The 27,681-nt window shown below is 45.8% G+C and overlaps 1 protein-coding gene across 1 annotated transcript; it reads left to right on the top strand.

The window, feature by feature from the left end:
• Positions 1 to 27,681, top strand: LOC107203684 (sodium/hydrogen exchanger 2-like). Its single transcript, XM_015625995.2, has 12 exons — positions 1 to 256; positions 1,502 to 1,965; positions 2,678 to 2,928; positions 6,108 to 6,325; positions 9,879 to 10,075; positions 13,336 to 13,425; positions 15,551 to 15,621; positions 16,645 to 16,809; positions 17,234 to 17,348; positions 18,402 to 18,536; positions 23,402 to 23,468; positions 24,355 to 27,681. The coding sequence occupies exons 1-12, from the start codon at positions 1 to 3 to the stop codon at positions 24,519 to 24,521; spliced, it is 2,196 nt and encodes a 731-aa protein (XP_015481481.1). The 3' UTR covers positions 24,522 to 27,681.

Here is a 27,681-nt window from a genome sequence, read left to right as displayed (position 1 = left end):
ATGGAGAGCCAGGGACACAGAGCTGCAGCTGTCCTGGCTGGGTCCTGGCTCTCCTGCATCCTTCAGTCCCACCAGGTGGGAGCCCTGCAGGAGCCGCTGTTGGAGGATGCGATCCTGGAGAACATCAGCTGGGCTGCTGAGGAAGCCCAGGGCAACGACTCCTCAGAGCACGCCTTCTTCTCTCTGGATTATCAGCACGTCCAGGTCCCGTTTGAAATCACGCTCTGGATCATGCTGGCATCCTTGGCCAAAATAGGTGAGGCCTCTTGAGAGGATGAGGAGGGATGGGGAGTCACTGTGGGGGTGGTGTGGGCAGGGGTGGCCTTTGCTCCACGTCCTCTCTGGTTTGGAGCCTGAGGTGATGTGCCAAACCCTCAGAATCTGCACGCTGTGTGCCAGAAACACTGCACAGGTGGGAAAAAAGTTGCATTTTAGGTGGGAAATTGTGGTTTTCCATCTAGAAATTCACACCTGGGAGTGCTGCTGCTGTTAGGAGGAAAAATACTGGGTTTCCAGGAGGAGGAATTTGATTTAGCTGCAGGACGCACCAAGGTGTGTGTTCATCTTGATTTCCTTGCCAGCCATGCTCTGTGCAGGTGGTCCACTGACATCTTCATCTTAAAATGAAGATTCCTTATTCTTCAAAAAGTGCCTCGTGTCTTGCCAAGGAATGATTGCATCCATGTCAGGGTGTTACACAGCCTAAAATAAAACCTCTGTGCATTGATTGTTCATGCAAGGTCATCTAAGAAAGATTTAAGTTATGCAAAGTCTCTGATTTTTTAGATTTTCCTCTGAAAAAATTGGCACAGAAAAGTGAAAATTTTATATAAATATCATATTACATAACGAGACCCCAATTCTAGTCACATGCATGAAGACATAATAATGATCAGAGGTTTAAAAAAATTCTTATTCTAATTAGGTTTGTTTCAATGACTTTTAATAACTCACCTTGTACTTGTGGTGGTTGTTCTAATGTTGGGCATTGCACAAGACAGGCTTGATTGCACATTTTTCAGCTTTTTAGCTTTAAATACCAATGATTAAATACTATTAAAAGTGGACCTGCTTATAATTAATGGGAAGGATTTTTGTGGGTTTTTTTTAAAAAATGTATAGAATCTGTATTGTGTTTAAAATTAGAAGTTTCTATTTCTGTTAGTGCTGAGGATGGGCTGCTGACTAGCTTACATAATTAATAATTCCAAATACTGTTTTATTTATGCAGATTATTACTGTTTGTTTATTACCTCAATATATCTCTTTAACCTTATGATATGATGAAATGAGGCCTGCACAGATGGGAATTTGAGGAAATTTGGTATTTTCAGTAATTTTTCAATTTTCTAACTGATTTCTGAGCAACTTCGCCCTCACTGTGTGAATTTTTGTGCTGCTCCGAGGTGGAACCTGCTGACGATGGGAGTGTGGGGACCTTCTGAGGGTTTGTGCTGGTGGGATAACACCAGTTTTATCTCTCTTTGTCTGTGCCCTCCAGGGTTCCATCTCTACAACAAGCTGCCTTCCGTCGTTCCCGAAAGCTGTTTGTTGATATTTGTGGGGCTCATCATGGGGGGAATCATCTATGGGCTAAATGATAGGTCACCACCAGTGATGGACAGCGACATCTTCTTCCTCTACCTTCTGCCCCCCATCGTGCTGGATGCCGGCTACTTCATGCCCAGCCGCCCCTTTTTTGAGAACATCGGCACCATCCTGCTCTACGCGGTGGTGGGGACCATCTGGAACGTGTTTGGGATCGGCTTTTCCCTCTATGGGATCTGCCAGGTGAAAGCCTTCCGGCTGCAGGACGTGTCCCTGCTGCACAACCTCCTGTTCGGCAGCCTCATCGCCGCCGTCGACCCCGTGGCCGTGCTGGCCGTCTTTGAGGAGATCCACGTCAACGAGAAGCTGCACATCCTGGTTTTTGGGGAATCGCTCCTCAACGATGCCGTCACTGTGGTAAGGACCAGCCTGAACTGGGGCATTTAACCCACAGAGGATGGTGCTGAGTGATGAGATGGGAGATCTCAGCCTGCAGAAAAGGAGACTCAGGGAAGACTTTATTTCCCTCTAAAGCTCCTTGAAATGAGGCGGGGTTTGGTCTTTTCTCCCAGGGTGACAGGATGAGAGGAAATGGTCTCAAGTGTCACCAGGGGAGGTTTAGATTGGCTATTGGGGAAAATCTCTTCATGGAAAAGGCAGTAAAGCATTGGCACAGGCTGCCCAGGGAAGTGGTGGAGTCACCACACCTGTGAGTATTTAAAAACCATGTGGATGTGGCACCTGGGGACATGGTTTAGTGATGAACATGGCAGTGCTGGGTTAATGGTTGGACTCGATGATTTTGGAGGGCTTTTCCAACCTCAATGATTCTGTGATTTGTTAAGGGAAAAGGCATCAACAGCCCCTTCTAGCATAGGACTCCTGGTCCAATTCTCTGGCCTGAGGTCCTGGGCAGCATTCAGGTGAACTTAGAGCTTTTCAGGCTTCTCTTTGACTCCATGTCTGGGGACAGAAATGTCCATGAGGGCTTCAGCAGTCCCCTGGTGGGAGCCAGACCTCCTGGGCAGGAGGTGACACTGCACTTGTAGAAATCTCAGTGGTGTATTTGGTGTCAGGAACACGACTGGTGAACATCCAGTTAACAGCTGTTCCCCCTTTCCCCCACAAGGTGCTCTACAAGCTCTTCCGCTCTTTCTGTGAGATGTCGACCATCAAAAGCGTGGATGTTTTTGCTGGGGTTGGAAAATTCTTCGTGGTTGGGCTGGGAGGAATTTTAGTGGGGCTGAGTTTTGGGTTCACCGCCGCCTTCACCACGCGCTTCACCAAGGACATCCGAGTCATCGAGCCCCTCTTCGTGTTCCTGTACAGCTACCTGTCCTACCTCACTGCAGAGATGTTCCACCTCTCCGGGATCGTGGCGTAAGTGAGGCCCAGCAGCTCCTCTCTCCAGGAAAACTTCCTGCCTCTATTCACTGAAAAATACCCAAAAACATTTAAAAATTTGGAAATCTCTGTATGGCAAGGAGCAGGGCCCTCGCCAAGTGTTGCTCTGTTTCCCAAAGTGCACATTGATGGCTGATGGTGGATTTATGTGGGTTATTGAGGAATGTTTGTTTGAGCTCCATGGGATTTTTTTGGAAAGGCTGAGTGCTCCAACAGAGAGATGTCTGGTAGGTTTGGCAGAGCTGGAAGAAGTTTCTTAGCTTATTTTGTTATTTTCCACATGGCCCAGTCAAAACCAACATGGAAAGAGTTACAAGGAGGATTTAGTCAGCTCCTTGGAAAGGTTTGGTCTCGGTTTGCAGCACATCTGTTCTCACATCCCCTTCCCCATCTGCATGTCTGGCCTGGCAGCCCTTGGTGTGACAGAGCAGCGAGTGATGGGATGGGAACTGAATCCTGAAATATTCCTGCTTTGTGGGAGCAGAGGATTCTAATGGAAACCTCTGCTTTGGAGGGTCTGACTTGGCTCCAGAAGCTCAGACACAGCTCATGTCTGGCCTCAGGTGTCAACCAACACATCTGTCTCCAATAACACTGGGAATCTGCTGGCCAATATCAGCCAAAGCTGTCAGGGATCATTCAGTTAATTTAATTTTCTTTCAACGGGGTAGATCTTTCAGTAAAATGAGTTATTTTAGGCCAGATCCTTCAGATTTAAGAGACTAATTAAGCTTTGTGCTTACCTCTCACTGTCAGAGCGGATGCTGAGACAGAAGTAGCCAGAAAGACCCCAATGTTCACCAAAATCTCACCTTGGAAAGGAGAGAGAGAGAAAAACCAGAGGGATCCAGCCCTCCTGGATTCTGTGGGCTGGTATCTATTGGTTGTGCTGCTCCTACCCAAACTGAGTCAGCTGGTGCTGAGGATCACAATCATTTAATATTCCCCCAAAGACACCAAAATGCACCTACCCTGCATCAGTGGCTGCAGCGTAAACAACTGTGCAGCTGATGAGAATGAAGATAAAAAGAAAATAAAACAAAAGAAGTGGGCTCCCAGCTCAGCACAGAAGTATCTGGGAGATCTATTTTAAAACTAATGATGTTGCTTTGGATATAAACCATTCCTGCATCTTGCAGATTTTGTTTCCTCAGCTGGTTAATAGGAGCAATATTTGAGTGTTACTGAAAACAATTCCAGCTCTGGGAATAGGTAGGAAAAACCTATTTATAGGAGTGCAAGACAGAACAGTGAAATAAATATGCTGCATAATCATCGTAGAGCAGAAAACATTCAATCCTAATGGTGTCTCTTTCTATCAATCACAATCTGCTGTACCCATTATGGAACCCATTTGCTGTTCTTTTGAATAATGCATTTTTTTCTAAAGCAAAACAATGGCAAAGGCAGCTGATTCCTGCACTGTGCCCTTCTAATTGCCAAATTATAAATGCCTCTCTTATAGATCTGGAGTTCAAACAATTCATTCTGTTGTGGCCAGGGAATACTGTATTATAAGAAGCAGCTTTTGGCTGTTTGTTTCTTTGAAAAATAATTTGATTGCCAAAAAAATCAATTCTACATAGTCCAAAAAAATATAAAAAATCTGAATACAGCTCAGTCTGTGAAATGGCTTTGCTTTGCAAATGGGTTTTAGTTTGATTTTTTCCTTTCTTATTCTCCTTTTTTTTTTTTCCCCTGCCCCTTGCCTTGGTGGCAATGTCCATCTTTAGCCAGTACAAGAAAAGTTTATTCCCTTTCTGTGACCCTGCTGCAATCCCATGTCTGTTCTCCAATAAGCTTTCCCAAGCCACAGCTCTGAAAATTACTTGCCCATAAATACTTGGATTTCTTAGTTTTTAGCTGCAACTGTTTTCTCCACTATTTATTGAGGCAGACACAGAAACTGAAGAATTTATTATTTTTTTTTCAGTCTGTGTTTTGGTTCCTGTTGCTCTTTCTGGCAAAGCAGGTCAGACCTAAAAAGGATAAATCAAACCAGACTTTTATTAGAATATTTTTTGTACTGGTACATTTTCTTAGGAGATGAGAGATGTGAACCTAAACATTTGGTGAAAAAGGGACTTGAATCTTGGTCTCCTGCTGCTGTATGACAGAGGATCCCATTCCTCAGCAAAAGCATTGTGGCTTTCCATATTCTGACCTTTCCTGTCCTCTGCTCTTGCCACAAATCCTCTCCCTAAAGCCCGCTTTTGAATTCAAACAGACCCAAATGTTTGTGTCTTCAAAATAATGTGAAATGTTACTGAAATTCTGGGGTTAAACAGGCTATTTTCAGTGCAAAGCAGTAATTTCCTGATAGCTCTCTGAGTAGTTGATAGTTCTGGGTGAGCCACCACCTCTCTCAACATCTTTCTTTGGGTCACTTACCTGTCCTGGTCCCAGCAGGTGTGACCAGGTCACACCCAGAGCCAGGGAGAAGCCAAAGTTCTGCTTCTCTCTTGGCTTTTCTGTGACCCAACATCGTGATGCTCCCTGTGGAGGCGTTTTTCAGTGCAATAAAAATATGGATGGCCTTACCAAATGGCACTGGAAGTCAGATCTTGGAAATTTAAAGCCCTTTTTCTGTTCCTGCTGCAGTATTTGGAACACAAATGTTCTGGTCCAGACTAAAATATAAAAAATGGAGCTTCAGTACTTCAAGCACTCAATTGTTTTGACAGTCTGGGATTGCTGGCCTGAAAATGTATTGATTTGAAAAGCTGATGAATTAGGCTAATGCCATGTTCCCTGGAACTCAAAGAAGCAATTACCCATGAAAAATTGCCAGGCAATTGCTAGGCCAGAGTTTGGCAAAGTTAAAGAACTGGCAATGGTGTGTGGGGATGGGAAGAGTTGGGTGTTAGTTGGAGGTGTTGCTTTGTGCTCTGATAAAATGCAAGAGGTGATGAATTGTTTGTCTGTGAAAATCCACATTTGGACAGTTTCAGCAACCTATAAAGTATTTTACTGTCCTAGTGGTCCTGATCCTCTTGGCCTGATGTAGGAAGTGAATCAGCCCTCAGTGAAACGTCTGCAAACACCCAAGACTTGACGAAACCCACTTTTTTTTCATAAGTGATGTGCTGATTTTCTGCGTTAAGGTAGAAAAACATATTGTTTCTTTTCCATTGTTCATTTTTTCACTTCCTCAGCATCATTTCCTGTGCCATGGGCATGAAGCGTTACGTGGAGGCCAACATCTCCCTCAAGTCCCACACCACAGTCAAGTACTTCATGAAGATGTGGAGCAGTGTGAGCGACACCCTCATCTTCATCTTCCTCGGAGTTTCCACCATCGGAGAGAACCACGAGTGGAACTGGCCCTACATTTGCTTCACGGTTATTTTCTGTCTCATTTGGAGGGCACTTGGTAGGGGAAATTGCAGATCTTGATTTTTCATGTATGTTCATGACAGTGAGGGATGAGATTCCTTTAGATGAGAGGGTGCTCTGCCCCTCCATCATCCTTTCCCGTCACTCTGCAGTGTGATTATTCCAGATGGGGATGCTAGGACTGGACTGGGACATCCCAGCCGATGCTTCCTGCTCCTCCACCTTACTCAATCCCAAATCTTGCATTTTGCTGCAGTTCCCTGCTCTGTGCACTCACTGGTGCTGGATAGAAGCTCTCATGAGATCTGTTTTATCCATGTCTCTTCCTTTGCCCTCCTTCATTGCCATGATCTCCTCTTCCATTGCAGTGTTTTTCTTGGTATTCTCCCAACAGGAGGGAATTTGTAGGTACAGAACTTGGGGTGAGAGATGCATGAAAATCCTCTGACCCCGTACTCTGAATTGTGACAGTTTAAGGGATTTAAATCATAACAAGCTCATGTACAGCAGCATCCTTCACTGGGAAACTGGAGGAACATTCCTGTAGCTGTCCTGGGTAGATGAAATTTGGGATGTAAGGGATGCGAGGATGTTTCTGCACCTACTCAAGAATTTCAGGCCAGGGTTGAGAGTGGCAGAACTGGGAATTGCTGAGGTTGGCAGGGGCTTGTGGAGATGATCTGCTCCAACCCCCTGCCTGAGCAGGGTCAGGCAGGCAAGACTGTGTCCAGATGGCTTTTGTTTATCTCCATGGATGGAGAGTCTGCAGCATCCCTGGAAAACCTGTCAGGGTGTGTGACCAACCTGACAGCAATAAAGAGTCCAAGGCCTGGTGATAATGAGTAGCAAGGCAGGAAAATACTCTCTTGATAACTGATCTCTGCAGTTTCTTTAGCCACAATTACAGTGAAAACCCAAGTCTTGGTTCCAGAATTCCCTGGGATCCCATTTTCATGCATTGAAAATGACCAGAAAAAAATAGATGTGCTGTGTTTCCATTCTCCTCAGTTGCATCTTGTGCTGATTCTGTGCTGGGAGAGGCTGGACCTCCATTTCTCTTACAGTGTTTGGCACCTAATGAGTGCAGAGTGCCTCAGTTATGGATATTTTTATATATTAACAATATTTGTGAAAATAACAGCTCCCACTTTTGGCAAAGAATTTGTGAGCTTAAAAACATTCAACAGAGGATTTGTGTTTACAAACCAATGAGTCAAGCAGTGAACTTGAATTTGACAGACACCTCAAGAAATTGTTTAAATAGGTTAGGCTGTGATTAGCAAGGCAGAGCAGAATGGGGTTTATTAGCTGTTAGGACATGCCAAAGTTTGGTTTAATAACTGCGCACCATACTTGGAAATGTGCTCATTAGTCAGTTTTTTGTACATTTAAGTGTTTTATTACCATTAAGTGGTTTCTCTTAAATTATTTGCTCAGATAAAAGGAGTTCTCAGTGAGTTTGATTTTTTTTTAGTTCAAAAATTCTTCATTGCAAGATAGAAGAACATAGCAATGCTAGAAAAGCACCCCAAAAATCCTCACTAAACACAGCCCTTTTGAGGGCATCTTAAATTATGCAGCACATTATTAGGGGAGGGCTGAGGCTGCAGCCACCCTTTTCCAGTCAAAATCTCCCAGGAATTAAATAAGAACACACAAAGCAGGGTTGGAAATTGTCTGAGTGGTTCTGAACAGGGTGTTCCTGTCCTGCAGCACCTTCCTGGGAAGCTGTCAAGGAGCTGGGAGGATGAGAACTGGGAAGGGGCTGCACCAAGCCAGGCTGGGAAACTCCTGCCTTGGAGATGGTGGTTGAGATTAGACTTTGACCTGCTTAGAGCCATCCAGCAGCTCTGGATTAATTAATTAATAATTAATAATTGGATAGTAGGGAAAATTTCTTCATGGAAAGGGCTGCCAAACATTGGAACGGGCTGCCCAGGGCAGTGGTAGAGACAACAGCCCTGGAAGTGTCCAAAAAACGTGTGGGTGTGGCATTTGGGGACATGGGTTAGTGGTGGCCTTGGCAGTGGTGGAGGAATGATTGGACTTGATGGTCTTGGAGGGCTTTTCCAAACTTAACAATTCCAGGATTCTAGGATTCTGGAGGTGCTTGAGGCACTGATCCAGAAAAGGGAGGTGCCTCCACATTTCCTTGCAGGATTTGGGGATTTTTGGGTGGGCAGTGCTGGGTATGGTGTGCAAACTGTACCCCAGCCCTTCATAGAACACTCTCAGTGCTTTAAATATTTGAGAAATGATTCTGCTGAAATCTGGGGAATTCCTTTGGTATGAGGAAGATCATCTAAAAAGGAAAATAGAGCCCTTGCATGGCAGCACTGGGGCTCTGCTGATATCCAAGCCCTGGGGAGATTTCCTCCTGCTCTTTCCCAAGGTATCTGCAGGAGAAAATACATTTTGCTGAGAATGATTAATTGTATGTCATCTCTTGGAGCAAACTGGCCTTGAATTAGTTTAGGGAATGCTAATAATAATTTATGAGGAAGGATTAAATTAAGACAAAGGCCAGGATATCAGCTCAAGTAAATTTCATTGCTTTAAATCATTGGCACTGCCTGAGCTGTAGAGTAGGGGTGGATGTGATCTGAGGGAGGCTTTGTTTTATTTATTTTTTAAGTTGCAAAGAACCTTGACACCCAAATGCTTCCCATCTGCTGGTCTGGGCACCAGTTGTGCAGAGCTCCAGATATGGAGAAGGTGTCACGAGGTTCCCTATTCCCAAACATCCCCAGCTTTTTGTTTTCTTCAAACTCCTCCAATGTACAGTCAAAATTCAGCTATTTTTAGCTGGAGGTGTGTGGGAAGATGTTTGATATGTACATAATAAATGCACTGTTTTTATTTCTTTTACAAACACCCTCTAGAAAAGCAACAGTGCTGTGGCTCCAGCTAATTCCTGACAAAAGTTGGTGACAGGAGGTGCCATCAGTTCCCAAAAAAGCTTTTAATCTTTGGGAAATGGGATGTTTATCACATCCATTGGTATTAAAATCACAGCCTACTGATTTAAGGCCTGACTTTTTGTACCTTTCTGCATCTGTTTGTGCATTTGCAAATGGCTGTAAATCACAGCAATTGCTGTGTCACCTCAATTTGTACAGTATAAATCTGAGGGAAAGAAATAACATTAACACAGGTGGAATATAGCTACTTATCCAAGATACTGCTTGGAAACTTTGGCAAATAGGAGGGCAATTTGTGGCTAAGTTGTTGCTGATGATTTGCCTCAAAAGCATTTGTAACCTCAGCAATTCAGTCATTTGTTATCACCAATTAGAATAAATCAGTTAATATTTCAGGACTGTAGCCAGTCAATATTTGTAATCCCTCAAATTAGAAATATGGTGGGGATTAAGTTTTATCTGGACAAAGCAAATTTCAACCTGTTGGATCCAACTGGAACAAAAACTCTCTGGTGGAATATTGGGAATGTACCCCCTTGTGCCCTGGCTAGTTCCTTGTGGTTGGTGTTTACCAATTCCCTGATGTTTTACTGGAACATGTAGGATGATGAGTTTTCTCTAATTGTTCTGTTTGATTGATGTGCCTCAATCTACCTTCCTGCTTTCCAGGGGTTCTTGTGCTGACTTTCTTTGTGAACAGATTTCACGTGAACACCATCACCAGTAAGGACCAGTTCATCATTGCCTACGGGGGGCTCCGAGGGGCCATTTGCTTCTCTTTGGTTTTCCTGCTGCCTGACTTCCACAGGAAAAAGCTCTTTATTGCAGCAACAACTGTCGTCATCCTCTTCACCGTGTTTGTACAGGTAAAACCAGTACTGGGCACAGATTGGGGATCAGGTCCCCTCCAGGAGACTGATGGAGAAAGTTCCTCTCCCTCATGCTTGGGCTGTAAGTTCTGGTGCTCCAGCAGTGAGTTTGAAGGAGCTGTGGTGCTCCAGGGCTCGGGAGGAGCAGCAGCTCTCAGCATTGCTGTGACATCTAGTGGTAAAACCACTCCTGCAGCTTTCTGTGGGATGGGGGTCTTGGACGTCTCCCTGCTCCTCTCTGACCAGCAGCAGGTCTCTAAGGGCTTCTCTAAAACACAGCTGGCAAACACAGACACATTTAAAGGAGGATGTGGTGGAAAAACTGGGGTTGTCTGGTGCTGAAGTGATCAAGGCCGATGTCCACCTGCTGTTTATCCCAAAAAGTAAAGAGTGAGTCTCCACATGACTGAAGTGAGTGGGATGTGGAGGTTTGGGAAAGATCTCATGGAGGAAAACTCCCTGCGAGCTCCTGGTCAAGGCCATGAGGTCCATGAGGAGCTGCTGACCAGGAGCCACCCTCCTCCTGCCCTGGGATGTGTCCAGTCACCTCTGGGAGATGGTGGCTTGTGATGCCAGCTGCCGAGTGGCCCCGTGACTGAGCATCCCCCTCAGAGCAAATTCCTTCTGCTTTTCCTGACTGAACCCCTCAGGTGGGTGTCAAGCACTTGGAAAATGTGGAGGGTTGGGGTTGGTTTTTCTTCCCCAAGTCCACCTAAATCCTCATCCTGAGCTGGAAGAGTGGTGGAGGAAGGATCAGAGTGCGTTGTGCCAACGGGATCAGAGCTGGGACCGCAGGGCAGTGGGACTGGGCACAGCCTCAGCCCAAAAGGAGAGAGCAGGGACCAGGCCAGGGAGGGGTATGCACTTAGGTGGAGCTTGACAAGTTTTAAGATGCAAATTTGGGTGAGAAATTGAAAAGCCCCGATCCCCAGGCTCACCCAGAGCCACTCTTGAGCCTCACACAAAGGTTGTTCTAAGGCAGCAGATCCAGGCTTTGGGAAATCCTTCCCGGGGCCAGGAAAAAGGGCTTTTGTGTAACCTCAAAGCTCAGCTGGTGATGTCACCCCCGTGCAAAAGGGTGAGAGTTAAACAGGGTCCCTGTGTCATGAGGAGATCCCCTGACCTTCAGCCATTCACGGGAACATCGTGTCTGCAGAGGGGCTGTGCTGGGGCTCCAGGGATCTGCAGGGCCCACCACGAGAACAGGGGCAGGAAAAAAACAGGAAAATTACTTAAAACCTGAGGCAGAGGGATGTTGCTGGAGATCAGCACAGAAAAAGTGGGTAAATGTAACAGAACCTTCAAAAACCTGGGTTTGGAAATCAAGTTTGTGGTGCTGCTGCCAGACACATCAATGCATACATTATTGGGGAGGGGATATTTTTTACCATTCTAGAGTCTTTCATGGTCACTGTGTGTGGAAAGGGAAAGAGAAATATTGTTTGAGAAACAATTTTTGTGCATAGTGGACATTTTTGTTCTTGTTTTGCAAATGTTTTCTTGTTTATGCAAAATGTTTTCTTTATATTCACAGTGATCTCAATATAGGCTTGGTGGGGAGTGTCTGTGTTAAAATAGGACAGAAACCAAGGCAGAGGTGATTTGAGACCTTTAAGGCAGGTTTGGGCCAGCAAAGCATCTTGTCAGAGCTCAAACCCTCCACATCCTATGACTCCCTTGTAAATCCTGCTCCTGCTGGCTGGAAACCCTCGTGCCACAGAGGAATGACCATCCCTTGAGCAGTTTGGCTTGGTGACCCATGGCTCTATCAGTGCATTGCACAAGCCAGGAAACTCCTCTCTTTCAGCCTTCCTAACCCAGTTGCATAAGGCTCTTCCCACAACAAGCCTGGTTAATCATTTTGAGGAAGGTGACTGAGCCATTGTCAAGTCCTCAGTGCTTCCAAGCAGGCTGGACATGTGCCACTAAGACCAGGAAGTTCCCCGGGGAGCTCCCTGGGCTTGTCTGGAATGTCACAACCATCCCTCACATTGTTCTGCCTCTTGCTGTGGTTTTAAAATCAAATACTGTTGGAAGTTCTCTCTCTCAGCTTACTGGCCCCTGACCTCTGCCACAAAACTCTGAGCAAAAGTAATAATTGCAAAGGGGGGAGGTTGTTTGATGCCTGCATTGTCCCACTGGATTTCTGGAGGTGGAAAATGTTGTGTGAGCTGTGGCAGAGCCGTCAGACACTCCCTGGGATGAGTTTTCCCTGGTGGGAGGAGGAAGAACACAGGGGACCTGCAGGTGTGCTGTGAAAGGATGTGTGGCCTGGAATGACACATGGGATTCCCATTACAGTCCCAAATGCTGCTTTAAAATGGAAACAACTCTGGCTGATTATCCAGGAGGGCAAGAGGCCAAATTGCACAGTCTCTACTTAATTTTTGTAATATCTATTATTTTGGAATTTGTGAGTTCTGTGTTAGTGACTCTGAATAGCGACACATTTTTTACTGCTATTAGCTATTAAAATGACACATTAATTGTTTCTGCAATTAAAAATGTGTTCAACTCTCCTCTGTGCCAGCATCTGTGACATTCAGAAGTCATAAACATCAACCACTCCATCATTTTTGCTGAAAACATGTCCTAGGAAAGTCATTTCATACGGAAGTCGGACTAAGAAACACATCACAGCAGCATTTTAGTTCTCTCACGGGGCTTAAAGGATATTAAAACTTTTCCCTTGACCCTTTCCACCTGGTGGATGCTTTGATTAGGAAACTTAGGCACTGGCTGGCTGTCAAAGATCGCTGGAGTTATGGTGTGTGACACACAGTGCTCAAGGAGTGAGCAGACAATTGCTGGTGGAGGCTCCGTGCTGAGAAATCTCGAGGATTATCCTCATTTCAGGCTTTTGAACTTGGATTGTTTCAAGCCCCTTTCCATCTGGGAGGCCACCAGCAGCAGCAAACCACAGGCTTGACCTTGGAATTACTGGTTGGCTTTTTGTGGTCTCTGAGAGGCCGGAGGAGGCGAGCGGAGGTTTCCTCCCCCCATCCTGCAGCCTCTCCGTGAGCTCCCCTTGACAGGTTCCTACCAGGACCACAAACAGAGCATTTAGGGTACACCTGGGAGAACAATTTCTAGTCCTGTTGAAGCTTTGCAGGTTTCATCCTGCCAGGAAAGCAGAGCAGGTGAGAGAGGCTCAAACACCAGAACAAGGTTGCTGTGGCTCAGCCCCACGCCGGTGGCTTTTGTTCCAGTGCAGGGAAAGGGAAAGGCTGACTTTTGTGTGTGTGGTTACTTTGCAGGGAATGACCATCCGCCCCCTCGTTGATCTGTTGGCTGTCAAGAGGAAAAGGGAGAGTGCTCCCACCGTGGGAGAGCAGATCCACATTCGGGTAAGTGGAGCATCCATCAACGCACAGCCAGAGCTTGCTGATATCTTCTGGAATGTGTGTGTCTCCAGGGACCCTGCAGATCTGCAATTTTACCTAAATCCTCTGCAGGTCAGCCTCTTTCCATGTGTGAAATCCTGTTCAGCTTCCTAACCATGGGTTATTTTTGCATTGGAAGAGCAGCCACCAGTCAGGCTGATGTAACATCAGCTGGTGCACAAACATGAGAGGAATAGATGATTTCTTGCCCAAAACTTTAAGCTCTGACCTAACTCAAATTTCTCTGGTCTCTGAAGTGAGAGAAAGAAAGTGAGGTTTGGTTGCTTTCAGGATTAGGAACTTCCATGTGTTCTCCATCATCACCATTGCTTCAGATATTTTGGGGAAAAAAAAATTAGGAAAGGGAGGATAAGGTTGGTTGCTGTATTTGGAGGGAACCTCTGAAGTGCAGCATCCCTGGAACTATTCTAGGCCAGGCTGGGTGGGGATTGGAGCCACCTGGGATAGTGGAAGGTGTCCCTGCCCATGGCAAGGGGAATAAGGTCCAATCCAACCCAAACCATTCTGTGATTCTACATCCATAATCCAAAGGTGGGATTTCATTCCCCTTGTTCTCACCACCCAAATGTTGGTATTTGTAGTCATAGAGGGCTTCAGGGCTCAGCTCAGCTCCATGAGATCAGCTGCTCTCCCACTCAGCTGAGCCTTTGCATTTGCATCTTCATCCAATGGAAAATTAATATATTTATGAATCTAATTGTTCAATCCCAGCCACGTTCCTGTGGGTATGGCTCCTTCAGGAATATTATTGTCATTGTCCTCTTTAGCAATAAAGCCATTGGGGCTGAGGACATTTGTAAAACCTGTTTGGCATCCTCACAATGGGGTTGGACTGCAGGGCTTTGTCTGAGGTTAACACAACAGCTCAGGAGGCTGAGGAGCCTTTTCTAGTCGTGAACAGAGAAGACTTTGTTCTTTTGTTAGGGCGTGAATGGTAAATCATCTCAGAAATGTGTTTATTAGGAGGTGTGAGCTGAAAATGGCCACTCACCAATTTAGCTGAGGAGGTAAAAATGAAGATAGCTGGAAATCAGGGATGCAGAAGCCAGAAGCAGCTTTCTTCCTCAAATTTATTTTGCCATCTGGATAGGCAGGATGTTATTGCTCACAGGAGTGATGATCAGAGTGTGTGAGGGTAAATCCAGAGAATCAGAGTAGTCTGGGTTGGAAGGGACCTTAAAACTCATCTAATTCCACCCCCTGCCACGGGCAGGGACACCTTCCCTTATCCCAGGTTGATCCAAGCCCAGTCCAGCCTGGCCTGGGACACTGCCAGGGATCCAGGGACACTTCAGTGCTTCCCTCCAGTGCCGTGTTTGAGGAACACACAGCCATGTGAGGGCAATAAATCCACACCAGGCTGCAGGACTGGGCCTGCTGCTCTGAAACTTTTCTGTCTCTGACCCCCCCAAAAGATAATTTTAAAAAGATTTAGAGCTGTAGGAAGTTCCAGGGTCATCAGTACCTGAGTGTGGATGGGCAGCAGAGCAGAGCCCTCTCCCAGTTTAGAGATGCCATTAGGAGGGAGAGCAGTTTGAGAAATCACAGGGATTTAACTTGTAGGTGGACAGCCCAACCAGGCTGGGATTTTTTATATAACTTTAAACAATAATAATGTATTTATATAAAGTATGATACGCTGATTTCATTTAGTGGGAAGTGTCCACAGTATTTATTATTCAAGATTAACATTTATGTGTTACCTACATTTATATCCAGAAGATACTGATTTCCTGAGACAAATTGTCCTCAAGAACCCCAAAATGAGCCTTTTCTGCTGGTCAAGGCCCAGAGGGCAGAACATGGGAGCCATCAGCCCTCCTGTACCTATCACAGAGAGCAGATTCACAGCCCTCAGCATTTATTCTCTGCTTGCCCATATTTAAAAGCAAACCACTCATTGTACTCCAGCACCAACGGATGAGGGGATGGAGAATTATCCCAGTGCCTTCTCTCCTTGTTTCCCAGCTCCATATCCCGAGCTGGAAGCATCCCCTGTTGTGTGTGTGGCTGGCTGGGTTCATCACGTATGCAACCAGTGTCGAGCGAAATCCTCTCTCCTCTTTAGTTCTTGGATCATTTGCTGGCTGGCATTGAAGATATATCTGGACACTGGGGACAGTATTACTGGAAAGACAAGTAAGGATTTGCCAAAATACAACTGTGTACACGTGTAGGGAAAAAAAGGAGGTTGGTTTCTATTCCCAAATATGTGGGCAGCTGGGCCTTGTTCATCCTCATGGCAAGAGGGAGGTGACAAAAGGGGACACCAGGTTTTCAGGGCACTTCCCTGCTTGCAGACACCTCTTGTGCATCACCCTAAAAAGATCCTTTCTCCTCTCCCGTTGTGTTTGTCCCTTCTTGCCCAAAGAAATCTTCTGGAAGTGCCAAGGCCATGGCACTCAGCTTGTTGCAGGCTGTGCACAGTTAACATTAAAGAGCTGAGTTTGCAGCACTGCTCGTGGTGGACTGAAATTACAGAGGATCTCTACGGATTTCTGTAACAAAGTGTTCAATTTTCATTGAATTCTGGGAGTTTGTACATTTTAAAATTTTTAAAAAAATGCATCAGGATTAAAAAAAAAAACACAAACAACCATAAAATATGCTAAGAAGATTATCTACCAGGTTCCATTCCTTGGTGGTCCAGTCACAGATGCAGCTGGTAGAGATTTTTTAGGAATGCCCATGCTTGGAAGTGCCACTAGAGGGTATGGGAGTCACTGCTGCTGAGGAACATCTCCTTGTAAGCAGATCTTAGAGAGACTGATGATCTCAGAGGTCTTTTCCAATCTAAATTATTCAACGATTTGAGCAGAAAAGAAGAGGAAATGGCTCAAGAGGGAATCTGGAAGTGTTGAAATCTGTGGCTGCTGCATGTGCTTGTAGCACTTCTAGAAGAGTTCATGATATATCTAGCAATTTGGGGAGTTTTTATTCTATTTAGCAGAGTTTTAATATTTTGACTCATGTACTGTAGTGCAGAAATAATTAGGACTGACCCCTTGGACCATCAATTTCTGAGGAGGAGTTAATGGGATATAATGGAATTTAATGGAATATGGGGCAGTCGTGGGCTATGACCCTGCTGGCTTGCTCAGGTCTGTTGGTGCTGAGGAGTCAGGGGAGAGGTTAAACCCACCTCATTTTGTTCTCCAACAGATTGGAATATTTCAACAGCAAATACCTGCAGAAGATCCTGCTCAGGGAGTACGACCAGCCCAAGTCCAGCATCGTGCTGCTCTACGAGAAGCTGGAGCGCAAGCACGCCATCGAGCTGGCCCAGGCTGGGCAGCTGGGCCACGGCCCAGCCCACCCCTCCTTCCTGTGAGCAAACACCAGCCCAAACTCAGCAGCTGGCAGCTAAAAATGAGGGGCTGGATGAGCATCACCCGGCACTGATGGTGGCACGTGGAGGGTCACCTGTATCCCCACAAGTTACAGGGAAATGGTGCCCCAAGGAAGAGGCTCCTGCCCAATTTTGGATGGGTTTGCACTGTTAAATGTTCTGAATGGCCACTTCAGAGCTCACAGATGGTTCTGCTCTGCCACAGCTCCCCATTGCTCTTTTATCCACCGGGGAGCAGGTGGAGAGCCCAGCTCTGACGCAAATGCCGAATTCCTGCTTTGCCGTGAGCTCCATCTGCGAGGACGAGCTGTTGGCTGTGGTGGGATCCCAAAGGGGCACTGAGATTTGGGGATGCTCTTCTTGTGAATCTTCCAAAATAAGGGGTTCTGCTTTCCTTTGCAGCACCAGTGACAGGACTGTCATAACAGACCAAAAACTGGAGGACACTCCAAATCCTGATGTCCTGGACAACATGCAGGAAATATTGGCGAGGAACCTGTACCGGATCAGGAGGACGGTATAACTTTTCCCTCAATCCATATTTTAAGTGTCCAATAACACGAATTTCCTCGGTTATCCGAACAGCCTGAGCAGATGTTATGAATATTTCCATAATTACCCAGGATGTCTCTTTGTGAGCAGAGAATAGTTGGCTGTGTGGAGCCAGATCCAGTTTCCAAGTCAGTGGCACATTTCTGTTTGCTGCCTGACAGCTTTTGAAAGGTTCACCCAGTCAGCCTATAATTTCATGGAATATTTTCGGCATCGGTACCCGGCAGTGAAAAGGAGAAAGGAGGAGCATGTGGAACATCAGGCACTGGGTTAGCAGATCCAGCAGCAGCTCCTAGGGCAAGCAGGGATGGGGTTATCCTCATGGTACATTTTTCCCCTTGGAAGAGAGGTGTGAGTGGGAATTAATCTGCAGAGCTTTTAAATCCACCCAGCAGTTTTGCCATGGAACTGGTACCAGTGGTTCAAGGGCATAAACCCCACCTGCTGTTTACAGGACCATGGATCATGTCTGGGCTTTCACACAGCACCTGGGGCTGTGCATTGGAATTGCTGTCTGTAGGGAGACTTAACCTTAAAATCCACCTAAGCCTTTGTGTTATGGATTACACACAAAATACGGAGTCTTCAGGGGTGGGGCTGGTGTGGGCAGCTCAGCACAGAAGGATCAGCCTCCCCCTCCTGTCCCTTTGCTGAGCTGAGGGAAGCAATGGGATAAGGCTGGGAAGAAACCCATGGACATGGTGCAGGGATGATGATGAAGGCACAGCTCCAGTTTTGTGCTTAGTCCTGCATTAGTCCAGCCTAACCCCTCGTAGTGACAACGTTATCCCACTGGTGTCAGTGGGAGATTTCAGCTTGGCTGGGTGGTGGCTTTAGAAGGAGGATTTATGGTTCCCATTGTCTGCATGACTTGGGAAGGTGGGGTTGATACAAAACATTGGGGGCTGAAGCCGTGAAGGCACCTGGAGCAGAGTCCCTGCACTCCTTTTGTCACCCGAACTTCCAGGTGTAACTCAGTTCTTGTCACTCAGTGACTTTTTGGGTGATTTCCCTGCAGGGCCCAGCGTACAACAGGCACACCCTGCCCGGGGACAGCGAGCCCACGGAGCGGGCCAAGGAGATCCTGATCCTGCGGCACAAGAGCCTGCTGGTGGAGGTGAGCGGGAGCGACTCCTGCAGCTCCAGGAAGGAGGTAAGAGGGAAACTCAGGCAGGCAGGACCGTGCACTGGCTGCTTCCCCCACAGCCTGCTTCTTGCTGGTGGTGTTCCCTTCCAAAGACAAGTCTTGTTACTTTACCTTAAAATTAAAGAAGGGTCTCAATCCCAAATTGCATTCCAATGAATGGGAAAAATACAAAAAAAACCCTCCCCAACCCAGCTCCTGGCAAACCAAGGAACCATCCTGAGCAGTGCTTTGTGAACACAGACTTCCACCAGTGCTAGGAAAGTTCCTCACTGAGCAAATGTAACTGAGATCTGGTTTTCCCATGTTTTCTTTTCTGGGAGATTTCATTGAAGACAGGAATTTGTCTCCCCCATTGTCAGTGGTCCAGAGGGACTGTAAATATTTGAAACTGCTCAGTGTTTTTTTTCCCCCAACTCTTTTGAAAGGACAGAAGTATTTTTGTGATCTTTCTTACTCATTCTGGAGGTGATTTTTTTTTTTGTTTGTTTTTAAACACATCTACAGTTCTGGGCAGGCTTGAAAGAAGTAAAATAGAGGGAAGTTTTGCTTACCAGAAACCTGTTAGAAACAAAAAAATTTCCAGTTTACTACTGGCATAACTCTGTGTTGGTTTATGTTCTGAATCAGAAGAGAAACAGGGTTAATACTGTGTCTGTGCCTGATGAAGACTTTTGCTCTTTGGAAATTGGTGGGAGAAGCTGGGCCAACATTTAGCTATGGAAAAAAAATAAATGGTTTCCAGGAATGATGCATGAGAAGCAGGCTTGGTCTTTTCAGTTCTTCCCATCCTCTGTAACTCTTTAGAGAAAAAACATTTAGCCCTTGTCATATTTTTCTCCCAGATGCCCAGGTCAGCAGCAGTGCAGAATCACAGAACATCCAGAGCTGGCAGGGATCCATGAGGATCACTGAGCCAACTCCTGTCCCTGCACAGGACAGCCCCAAGGATCCCACCCTCTGCCTGAAAGTGTTGTCCAAACACTCTTTGAGCTCTGGCAGGGCTGGTCCTTGTAATAATTGCTGAGCCATCCCTAAATTTCACCCTAAATTCACTTCTCCAAATCTTAGGTTTTGATGGCTTGAGCTGGAGCACCATCCAAGCGTGAGCTGTGATCTCTGAGCAGCCAAGCTCCATCACTGAGGAGAACAAAATGACCTTTTAGAAAGAAATAAATTATACTTCTCTATTTAGACAGTAATTTTCTATGACAGCACAAGAACTCAGGACTGCTGTGGACTTTTTTCCACCCCAATTTCCTTGTGGAAGTGCCAATCCTGGAGGAGCCCACCAAGAACAGCGGCACCGCACCAAACGCTGCTGGTGATCAGCCCTTCCTTCCCAGAAAGGTGTTCTGGCTCTTGCAAACAACTTGAAGGATTTAATTTGATCATTTACATGCTGATTGGTACTTACAATTCAGAATAGATAGGCAAGAACATGGCATGTTCCTGTAGAACATTTGGTATAATTAAACTTCAAAAGAGCAACATCAAACTCCGGCTGATTTTGAGCACGACGTTCCCTACTTTAAGGATATTTGATTGTTAACCCTTGTGCTCCTGCTTTCCCCTTCTCTGCTGCATTTGGTGGGAAATTCAGGAGCTTTGGGAAAGCTGTTTCTCCTGTTCCTTTGTGTGCTTGTGGCTGAGCTTTGGGGGAACAGAATCGTTTTTGGGGAATTGCAAAAGCAGTAGGATTCACTCTGCGTCTGTACTGACTCCTGGATGATGGAAAATTCCCTCTGAGGGCTGGAAATGCCCTGTGGATTATGGAAAATGTCATCTTGATGCTGAATACTCACTGTTGTGTCATCGTGGCCACTTGTTGGTGCTGCTCACACCCATCACTGCAGCCACCTTGGCTTTGTGCCAGGTGAAGGGAAGCAGATATAAATCCCAGAATAGTTTGGGATGAAAAAAAAGATCATCCAGCTCCAACCCCCTGCCATGGCCAGAGACACCTTCCACTAGATCAGGCTGTCCTGTCCAGCCTGGGAGATGATAGTAGATACTGGGAGCTGATCCCAGTGACACCTGTAAGGGTGGCTCTAACCCAAGAAGCATCCCCCAGTGCCCAAAAGGATAAGCCATGCCTGGTTTGTGTCACCAGCAGCTTTTCTGCTTATTTTTAAGAGTAGCCACCTCATTTACTCTGAATAGAAATAAAATGATGCCCCAAAGTGATGGAATAATGCTCTAACAGAGCCGTGAAATATTAACACCATATTAATTTTATATATATAATATTATATAATATTATATAATATTAAGGAGGGTGGATGAATGCTGTTACTTCGTGCTGTAGGAGGACAGATTGCAGAATTTGTCAGCTGAAAGAAGGAACGCTGTGCTAAAAAGTAGATTCTAGCCTATTATAAGCAGCTCAATACTTAGTGGTTTTTGGGGAAAAAAGCAGCTACTCGTGTTTCTTCCATGCCAAATTGAAAAGAAAATGGTATTTTCCTGATTAAAAAAATGCTATTAAATGAAAAATGTCATTAGTGTTAGAGATTTCTCCGGTTGTCAGATATTCCATCTTTTGTGGTCCCACGGGGAAGGGTTTGGCCTTCCGGGTTTTGAGTCAGCAAGAAAAACTTGGATGCTGTTGCTCCCCACGTTTTTCTGTTCCACATCTCACCACGAGATGGGAGCATTACAACTGTGTTTGCAAACCCTGCTGGAAATGCAGGGACGGGAAACAAACTTCCAGCAAAGGGCCACTGAAACCCCTGTGGTGCTGGTGAAACTCCTGCAATTCCACTGCCACTCTTGGAAAAAGCTTTGGTGATACCTTCAGCGTTAGGAGCTGAGGGGAAAATTAAAAAACCCCTTTGTTTCAGTAGAAACCCTGTTTTTTTCTGTTTGGTGAGTGCCTGTTTTTCTTCTTTAGTGAAGCTGCTGAGAGCTTCGCTGTTAAATGTGACGCTGTTGTAGCTCAGTTAAACTCATATTTCATTAGGGACTGGTTGGTCTTTTCCCCCCAAACAAAATCAGGGATGTGTGGGAGAACATCCTCGTGTGGTCACCAGGCTGGGGAGGAGCCAAGTTCATCTTGGCTGCTGGACAATCCTTCTCCTTCCACAGGAGAAAGCAGTGTCCTCACCAGGATGGAGATGGACACAGGCCAGGGGTGCTGGGATTGGAGCAGGATGATCTTTGAAGCCCCTTCCACCCCAGACCATTCTGTGACTCTGAGTCACCTCTCCTGGGTGGCTTTAGGTGCCTTGGGGCTCTCCTGCATTTTAGGTGCTTTTACAGCATGGAAAGAGGGCTCTTGGAGCTTCCTCCAAGGAGAGTTTGGAGAGCAAATGGGGAAAAAGCAGGGAGAAGCAGCAAGAAAAGAACAATCTTGCTCTTTCCGGAGCAGGTTAAATGATTTACCCGGCAGAAGGACCTTGGCAGGAGAACGAGGTGACTTCAGCTCTGAACCACAGCCCAGAGGATTAACTCCAAGACTATCTATTTCCAGCAGAAAGTTCGCCTTCCTCCGCCTGAGGACAAAATTCCTGCCGAAGGCTGCTGCTTCCTGGAGCTGTGCATCATTGCTGGCTCCGAGCACCGGCCGCATTTGGGGCTTGCCTTATTTTAGGCAGGGATCCAGCCCAGCCTGAACTGGCAGGGCAGATTCTGAAACCCAGGACAGCTTTTATTTACCACGGAGCACCCAGAAAATCCTTGCACCTGTAGCCAGGCAACTTGGTCCTCTTTTCTCCTGCCAAAACACGAGTGCACTCCCCCAGAAGGAGCTGATTTGGAGCTGCCTGTGAGCCATGTGCGTAAATGACACAGTGCCTTTGGTAATTATGTCGGAGCCCTTTCATGGAGCATGCTCTGAGAATCATTAAATGCCCCTGGGAATGGCTTTCCAGGGAGCCGGGCGCTGCTGCTGGAGCCGGGAAGGCATTGTTATTAAAATGGTCAATAAAAGTGAGAACAAGGGATGGAGGGCAGCGGTCCTCGTTAGGGGAGGGAGGAGAACGAACCGAAACAAAATAGAAAACCAGGCTGGGAGGTGTCCAGAGTTATTTTGGCAGTCTGGGTTTCTGGACCGAGGTGCCAAATCACAGCTGCGTGAGAGACTTATTCCCAGTTTACAGAGGCACCGAACAATCCAGGCGGCATTGTGCTACCTGATTTTTATTTTTTTCGTTGCTATTTTTTTGTCCTGGAGGGTGGAGATTAGCACTGGAGTGAAAGGACAGGGAGCTCGTTAGTGCCAGCTCGTTACCTGCCTCCTTGGCCTGCAGCCAGCGTGGGGAACAGCCAAGGTGAGAAACATCCATATCCTGGGGACAGCTTTGCCTTCTGCTCTCCCTGCCCCATCCTCCCAGCTCCAGGGCTGCTCCTTCCCATCCTCTGTGCTGAACCATTCCTGGGAAGCTCAGACCTCTTCCAGAGCTCAGAACATAATTGTTGTATTGTGCAATTTTAATTCTGTAAGCCTCTGACACTGGCTCAGTTTTATTTCTAAATTCTTGACATCCATGAAGAGCTTTCAGTGTTGTTTGGAGAAGCTCCCCATCCAGGGAAGGATTTTGGGCAGGTTTGGATGGAGCAACTTGATCCTTTGAGAGGTGTCCCCACCCACAGCAGAGGGATTGGAATGAGATGATCTTTAAGGTCCCTTCCAATCCAGGCCATTCCATGATTCTGTGTTGACACTATGCAAATCAATGTCTGCAAATAGATTTCTTCAGTCTGTTTTTAGCAATCCTTCTTTTTTCTTTTATTTTTTTTGTTTATTTTTATGTGGCAAAAGTTAAACAAGTGGGAGTGGAATCCTTAGGGATTGCAGAGGGTTGGTTTATGAGGCAGGAGTGTCGCGAACAGATTTCACAAGGCACTAAAGTCCTTCTCTCCCTCAGTCCCAGAGGGAGGACTCGTGCTCGGCGCAGGGCGAGGCCACCCCGCAGCCCAAGCTCTGCCGCTCCTTCACCGGTAAGTTGTGGAGCTGGGGGTCATTTCCTGCCCTCTCCTGCTCACCCTCACCCCCGTGGAATGGCCCAGCAGGTGGCAGGGAAGATGTGGGACATCTTTAGATGAGCCTCATGGTTGAGCAAGGAGCGCCCAAAGCCTTCCCAGCCCCAGTGCCTTCTCTCAGCCCAGCCTCAGGTTGGTGTGAACCGTTTGGGCCCTTTCAAAGCCATCTAATCCAACCCCTCTGCCACAAACAGGGACTTCTCTGACTAGCTCAGGTTGCCCCATCCAACCTGGGATGTAGCTGTTTTAATCCACAGTTTACCAGGAGTACTTCAGTTATGTTCTTCCTGAAGAGAACCATGACTGTAAGCAGAGAAAAATGATAAAAACCATTGTTTCCAGGTAAGTTTTTTTCCACCTCCAGGAAAACACGAGCACCTTGGCCCCTGACATACAGTGGTGGCAGAGCAGAAGGAGATTGTAATCTTCATTCTGTTGTGGCTTCATGTTCATCCCTGCCAATAAATCCCATAATGTGACAGCATGACATTCCAGGTGCTCCAGCAGGACACCTGCATTTTCCAGAGCTGGTTTAAGGTAGTATCCAATGTGAATTTTTGCTCTGCAAAGTTGCAGGTGGGGACTGACAAAAGAATGATGATATTGATCCAAATACTTCATGAATTTCAAAGTGTAAACCTGGGTTTAAATTACCTTTTCTTGGTTTTTTCCTTCCATGGAAACACTGATCTTTGTCTCCTGTTTTGTAACTGGGAAGTGATCCTTGGAGTGGAACAGCTCATCCCCAGAGAGCACACGGCCCCCTCGGTGTTCCTTCATTCCTGCTGCAGCACAAGGAAGGGTGTTTCTCGTGGTGTTCCTCACGGTGTTTCTCTTCCCACAGTGGGGAACACGGAGAAGGCTCGGGAGGTGAAGGAGAGCCGATCCAAGTCCGTGTGTGCCATCCCACCCCCGCAGCCCGGCGGCGCAACCTGGGCCGGGAGGAAAGACGCGAAGAGCGAGCTGAGTCTGGAGATGTACAAACACAAGGGATGCTCTGGCTCCCCATGAGGGGTCTGACCCCTTCAGGGAGGGCTGCTCCAAATGTACATAATGTAAATTAAGATGAATGTTGGAAAGGACAGCGTGGGCAGGGTGGAATATCCGGAGTGGTTGTGTGGAAAATCGCTTTTATTGCCCAGTGCTCGGTTTTTGGTGGGAACCAAGGGAAAAGATGCTCAGCAGAGCATCAGCAATGCCAGGGAATGGCTGAGGGGACATTTATAAGGAATTTATAGGAAAAATTAGCCTGTTTAGTTTGGGAAAATTGCTGAAACTGCCTACAGCTGGAAGGAAGGATGCTTTAATAAGGTGAGATATGGGATCTTCTCATTAGTTTTCAGGGATAGGCTAAACAGCAGGGAGCATTTGGATTATAGTTTGGTAAAACTTGATAATCTCAAAGAAGCTTTTATTAGGGGATGGAGAAAAGAGCAGAAACAGCAACAGGTTTCTTCTGCTCCTCAGGAACTGGTGGATCCTGGCTATGAACATTAATCTCACGAAGCCCAACGTTAAATGACACAGTTAAGTAAGGGGTTGTGTCTCACCTGAGGGATTGTCCCACAGTTCTGTTAATGGAAAACTATTGCAGCTGAATTGAAAAGGGAGAAATATGTTCTTACTGGTTTTTAAAAATTTATGTAAGAAATGGTTCACCTCAAAGTTAAAATGAGGAAGCTCTAAACGCAGTGGTGATACCAGGAGATGGTGGTGACAGCCCTTAAATAGATGGGAAAGGTTTCTGATGTGGTCTATTGGCTGCATTAATCCTGTAAAGATATTTTGGGATGATCTTTGCTGCCATAGCTGGGAGCTGTGGGTTTAGAAGGGTTTGAAAGTTCCAAGAAGGTGACCCAAACCATGGCTGCTTCTCCCAGGAAAGGAGTGAGCCCTTTGCACAGCAGATGCAGGCAAACTCCAGGGATAGGACCTGAGGAAGACAGCCCCAGCTTTGGGTAATTTTCTTTGAAACTCCAGGTAAGTTCAAGCCTTTGAATTCGTGTCCTTACTGAACCTGACAGGACAAGTTTTAGTTTTGCAGTGACATTTTTCTTTCTCTTCTCCTTCCTCTGATCTAAGAGTGTTTAATCTGAATGAGTGGCTCTTTTTGAAATGGCATTAAAAGAAGCTGTAGGAATTCACAGACTCCCCTCCATGATATTTTTGGGCTCGCAGAACCCGTCTCCTATGTGCAGAAATGCTCCCTTAGGAGACCCCTACCTGGTACATTGGGGCTTGCATTTTAAATTAAAGGCACAAATTTGCATGAATTTGCTTTGCAATGATCCAAGGTCTCATTTTCTTCTGAAAAAAGCCCTTCATGGTGTCCTGGCATATGCTGAGGTGGTTCATGTTGACTTGAAGGTCACTCCATCACTGAAAATTCACTTCATTGCAAAGGAAAATTGGAGCTTTTAACAATAGATGTGTGTTTTATGTGTGTATATACATATATGTACATATGTACTGATTTTAATGTAGGCTCATTGTCATCTTCAGTTAATTTATTACAATTTTGGTTTGTTTCCTAGTTTAATTCATGTACATGGAAGCCATGTGGGTTTGGTTGTACTTGGTTTAGAAAACAGCCCATCTTTGAGTTTGTTGTAATATATTTAGATACAATCTAAGACATTTAGGAATATGTTGAAGTGTTCAACGTTTCAATTTCAATTAAACTCGCTGTGTTATGGGCTCATCTCTGAGTTATTCTCTCCTCACAACTTCAGCATGCTGCTGGTGACATCATCAGGAGCTGGGGACACTCAGGGGTGTCTCTGGGTGTCATTCCAGGCAGATCCTCTTGGAACAGCAGCTCCTTCCACCCTTGGCCAGTGATCCCAAGATCACGAGTGAGGAAAGCGGTTGTAACAAGGAAATAAAATTGGTGTTCTTGTTATTGATGAAAGCCATTGCATACAAGGGAGAGAAAAAAATTCTGGTCCTCAGCTCTCTGGGGTTGGAATGTCCCTGTTCACCTGCAGTTTTATGTCCTTAGTGTTTTAAATTTCTCCTTAAATTCTGCCTAGTAAATAGTCATAAGAAGATTTGCTAAGGTGAGTAGTTTTTATTCTATAGTGGGAGAGCACAAAGGAAATTAAATCAATTTGCTTGTCAAGGGGTATTTAAGCAAGGATAGAAATTGTGATTGGCTAATTCTTGCTTGGGTTTTGTTTGGGGTTTTTTTGGCTCTTTTATTTTGGTTTTATGCTTTTGCATCTGTGCTGTGCTATTTGGTCTGAACTACCTGGGTGTCTGTACCATCTTTGTCTTGCATCCATCCTTGTCATCTTTATCCAGCCTCCATCATTTTTCTGGGCATCAGGCACTTAAATAAGGAGCTTTTTTCAGCTGAGATTCCCATCAGTTCTCTGCAATGTCATTATGGGTTATCAAGGACCTTATTAAATGGTGGCTGTTTTGGTGGGGGTAGATTTCTATGTAATACTGTTGTAGGCAACAGAAGTGGTTCGAAGGGTGCCAGAAAATGGAATGGAAATTTTATCTGATGTGGGAAAAAAAATGTAAAAAAATAAAAATTTCCTTGCATTTTTTTTTTTTTAGAATTGTACATTTTCATCTCAACTCAGCACGAGGGACGTTTCCATGGCAGGATCTTGCAGCTTCTGGCAGTTCCAGAGGTTGCTGGCTCCAGGTGTGCAGAGGCTGCTCCAGCCCAGCCCCACATTCCCATGCTCAGGCATGGGATCCTTCATGGATCCCAGCCCATCATTCCCTTCCAGCCCCACTTTGAGTGCTGGGTCCATCAAAACCTCTCTGCTGCATGAACAATTTGCTTGATCTGCAGAGAAGACAGTATATATTCCCAGCAGGACATTTTTACCCAATGAGTCACTCTGCCCTAAATTTAACCTTCTGGATACTGTGGATTTTTTCTTAAAATTTCTTTACAAAATATAATAGCCCATCTAAAGCTTTTATGAAGTATTTTCCAGTCACTTAGCAGCCAAGCCCTCTGACTAGTTTGTATTTCAGCCCAGAGTACCTTTGATAATCTTTGCCAGTATCCAGTGTTGGTGGTCTTAAAATTCTACAACCAAGTGGAAAACTGTTAAGTGCTCAGGCTTCAGAGCATGCCTAATTAATTCTTTCCAGGGTTTTAGTCCTTTAAAAAGTGTTAAAAACACGGATTCAGTGTATCATTGAA

This window comes from Parus major, chromosome 4A, assembly GCF_001522545.3.
Source record: "Parus major isolate Abel chromosome 4A, Parus_major1.1, whole genome shotgun sequence".
In the NCBI taxonomy this organism is placed as follows: domain Eukaryota; kingdom Metazoa; phylum Chordata; class Aves; order Passeriformes; family Paridae; genus Parus; species Parus major.
Note: the sequence above shows the minus strand (reverse complement) of the source record. Positions and strands in the feature narration are given on the sequence as shown.

What these genes read in the sequence shown, in the direction of transcription:
- LOC107203684 (XM_015625995.2), top strand. Translation starts at nt 1, where the DNA reads ATGGAGAGCCAGGGACACAGAGCTGCAGCTGTCCTGGCTGGGTCCTGG. An exon ending in CAGTATTACTGGAAAGACAA is followed by an intron (nt 15,622 to 16,644) that starts GTAAGGATTTGC and finishes GTTCTCCAACAG; the next exon opens with ATTGGAATATTTCAACAGCA. An exon ending in TGTACCGGATCAGGAGGACG is followed by an intron (nt 17,349 to 18,401) that starts GTATAACTTTTC and finishes ATTTCCCTGCAG; the next exon opens with GGCCCAGCGTACAACAGGCA.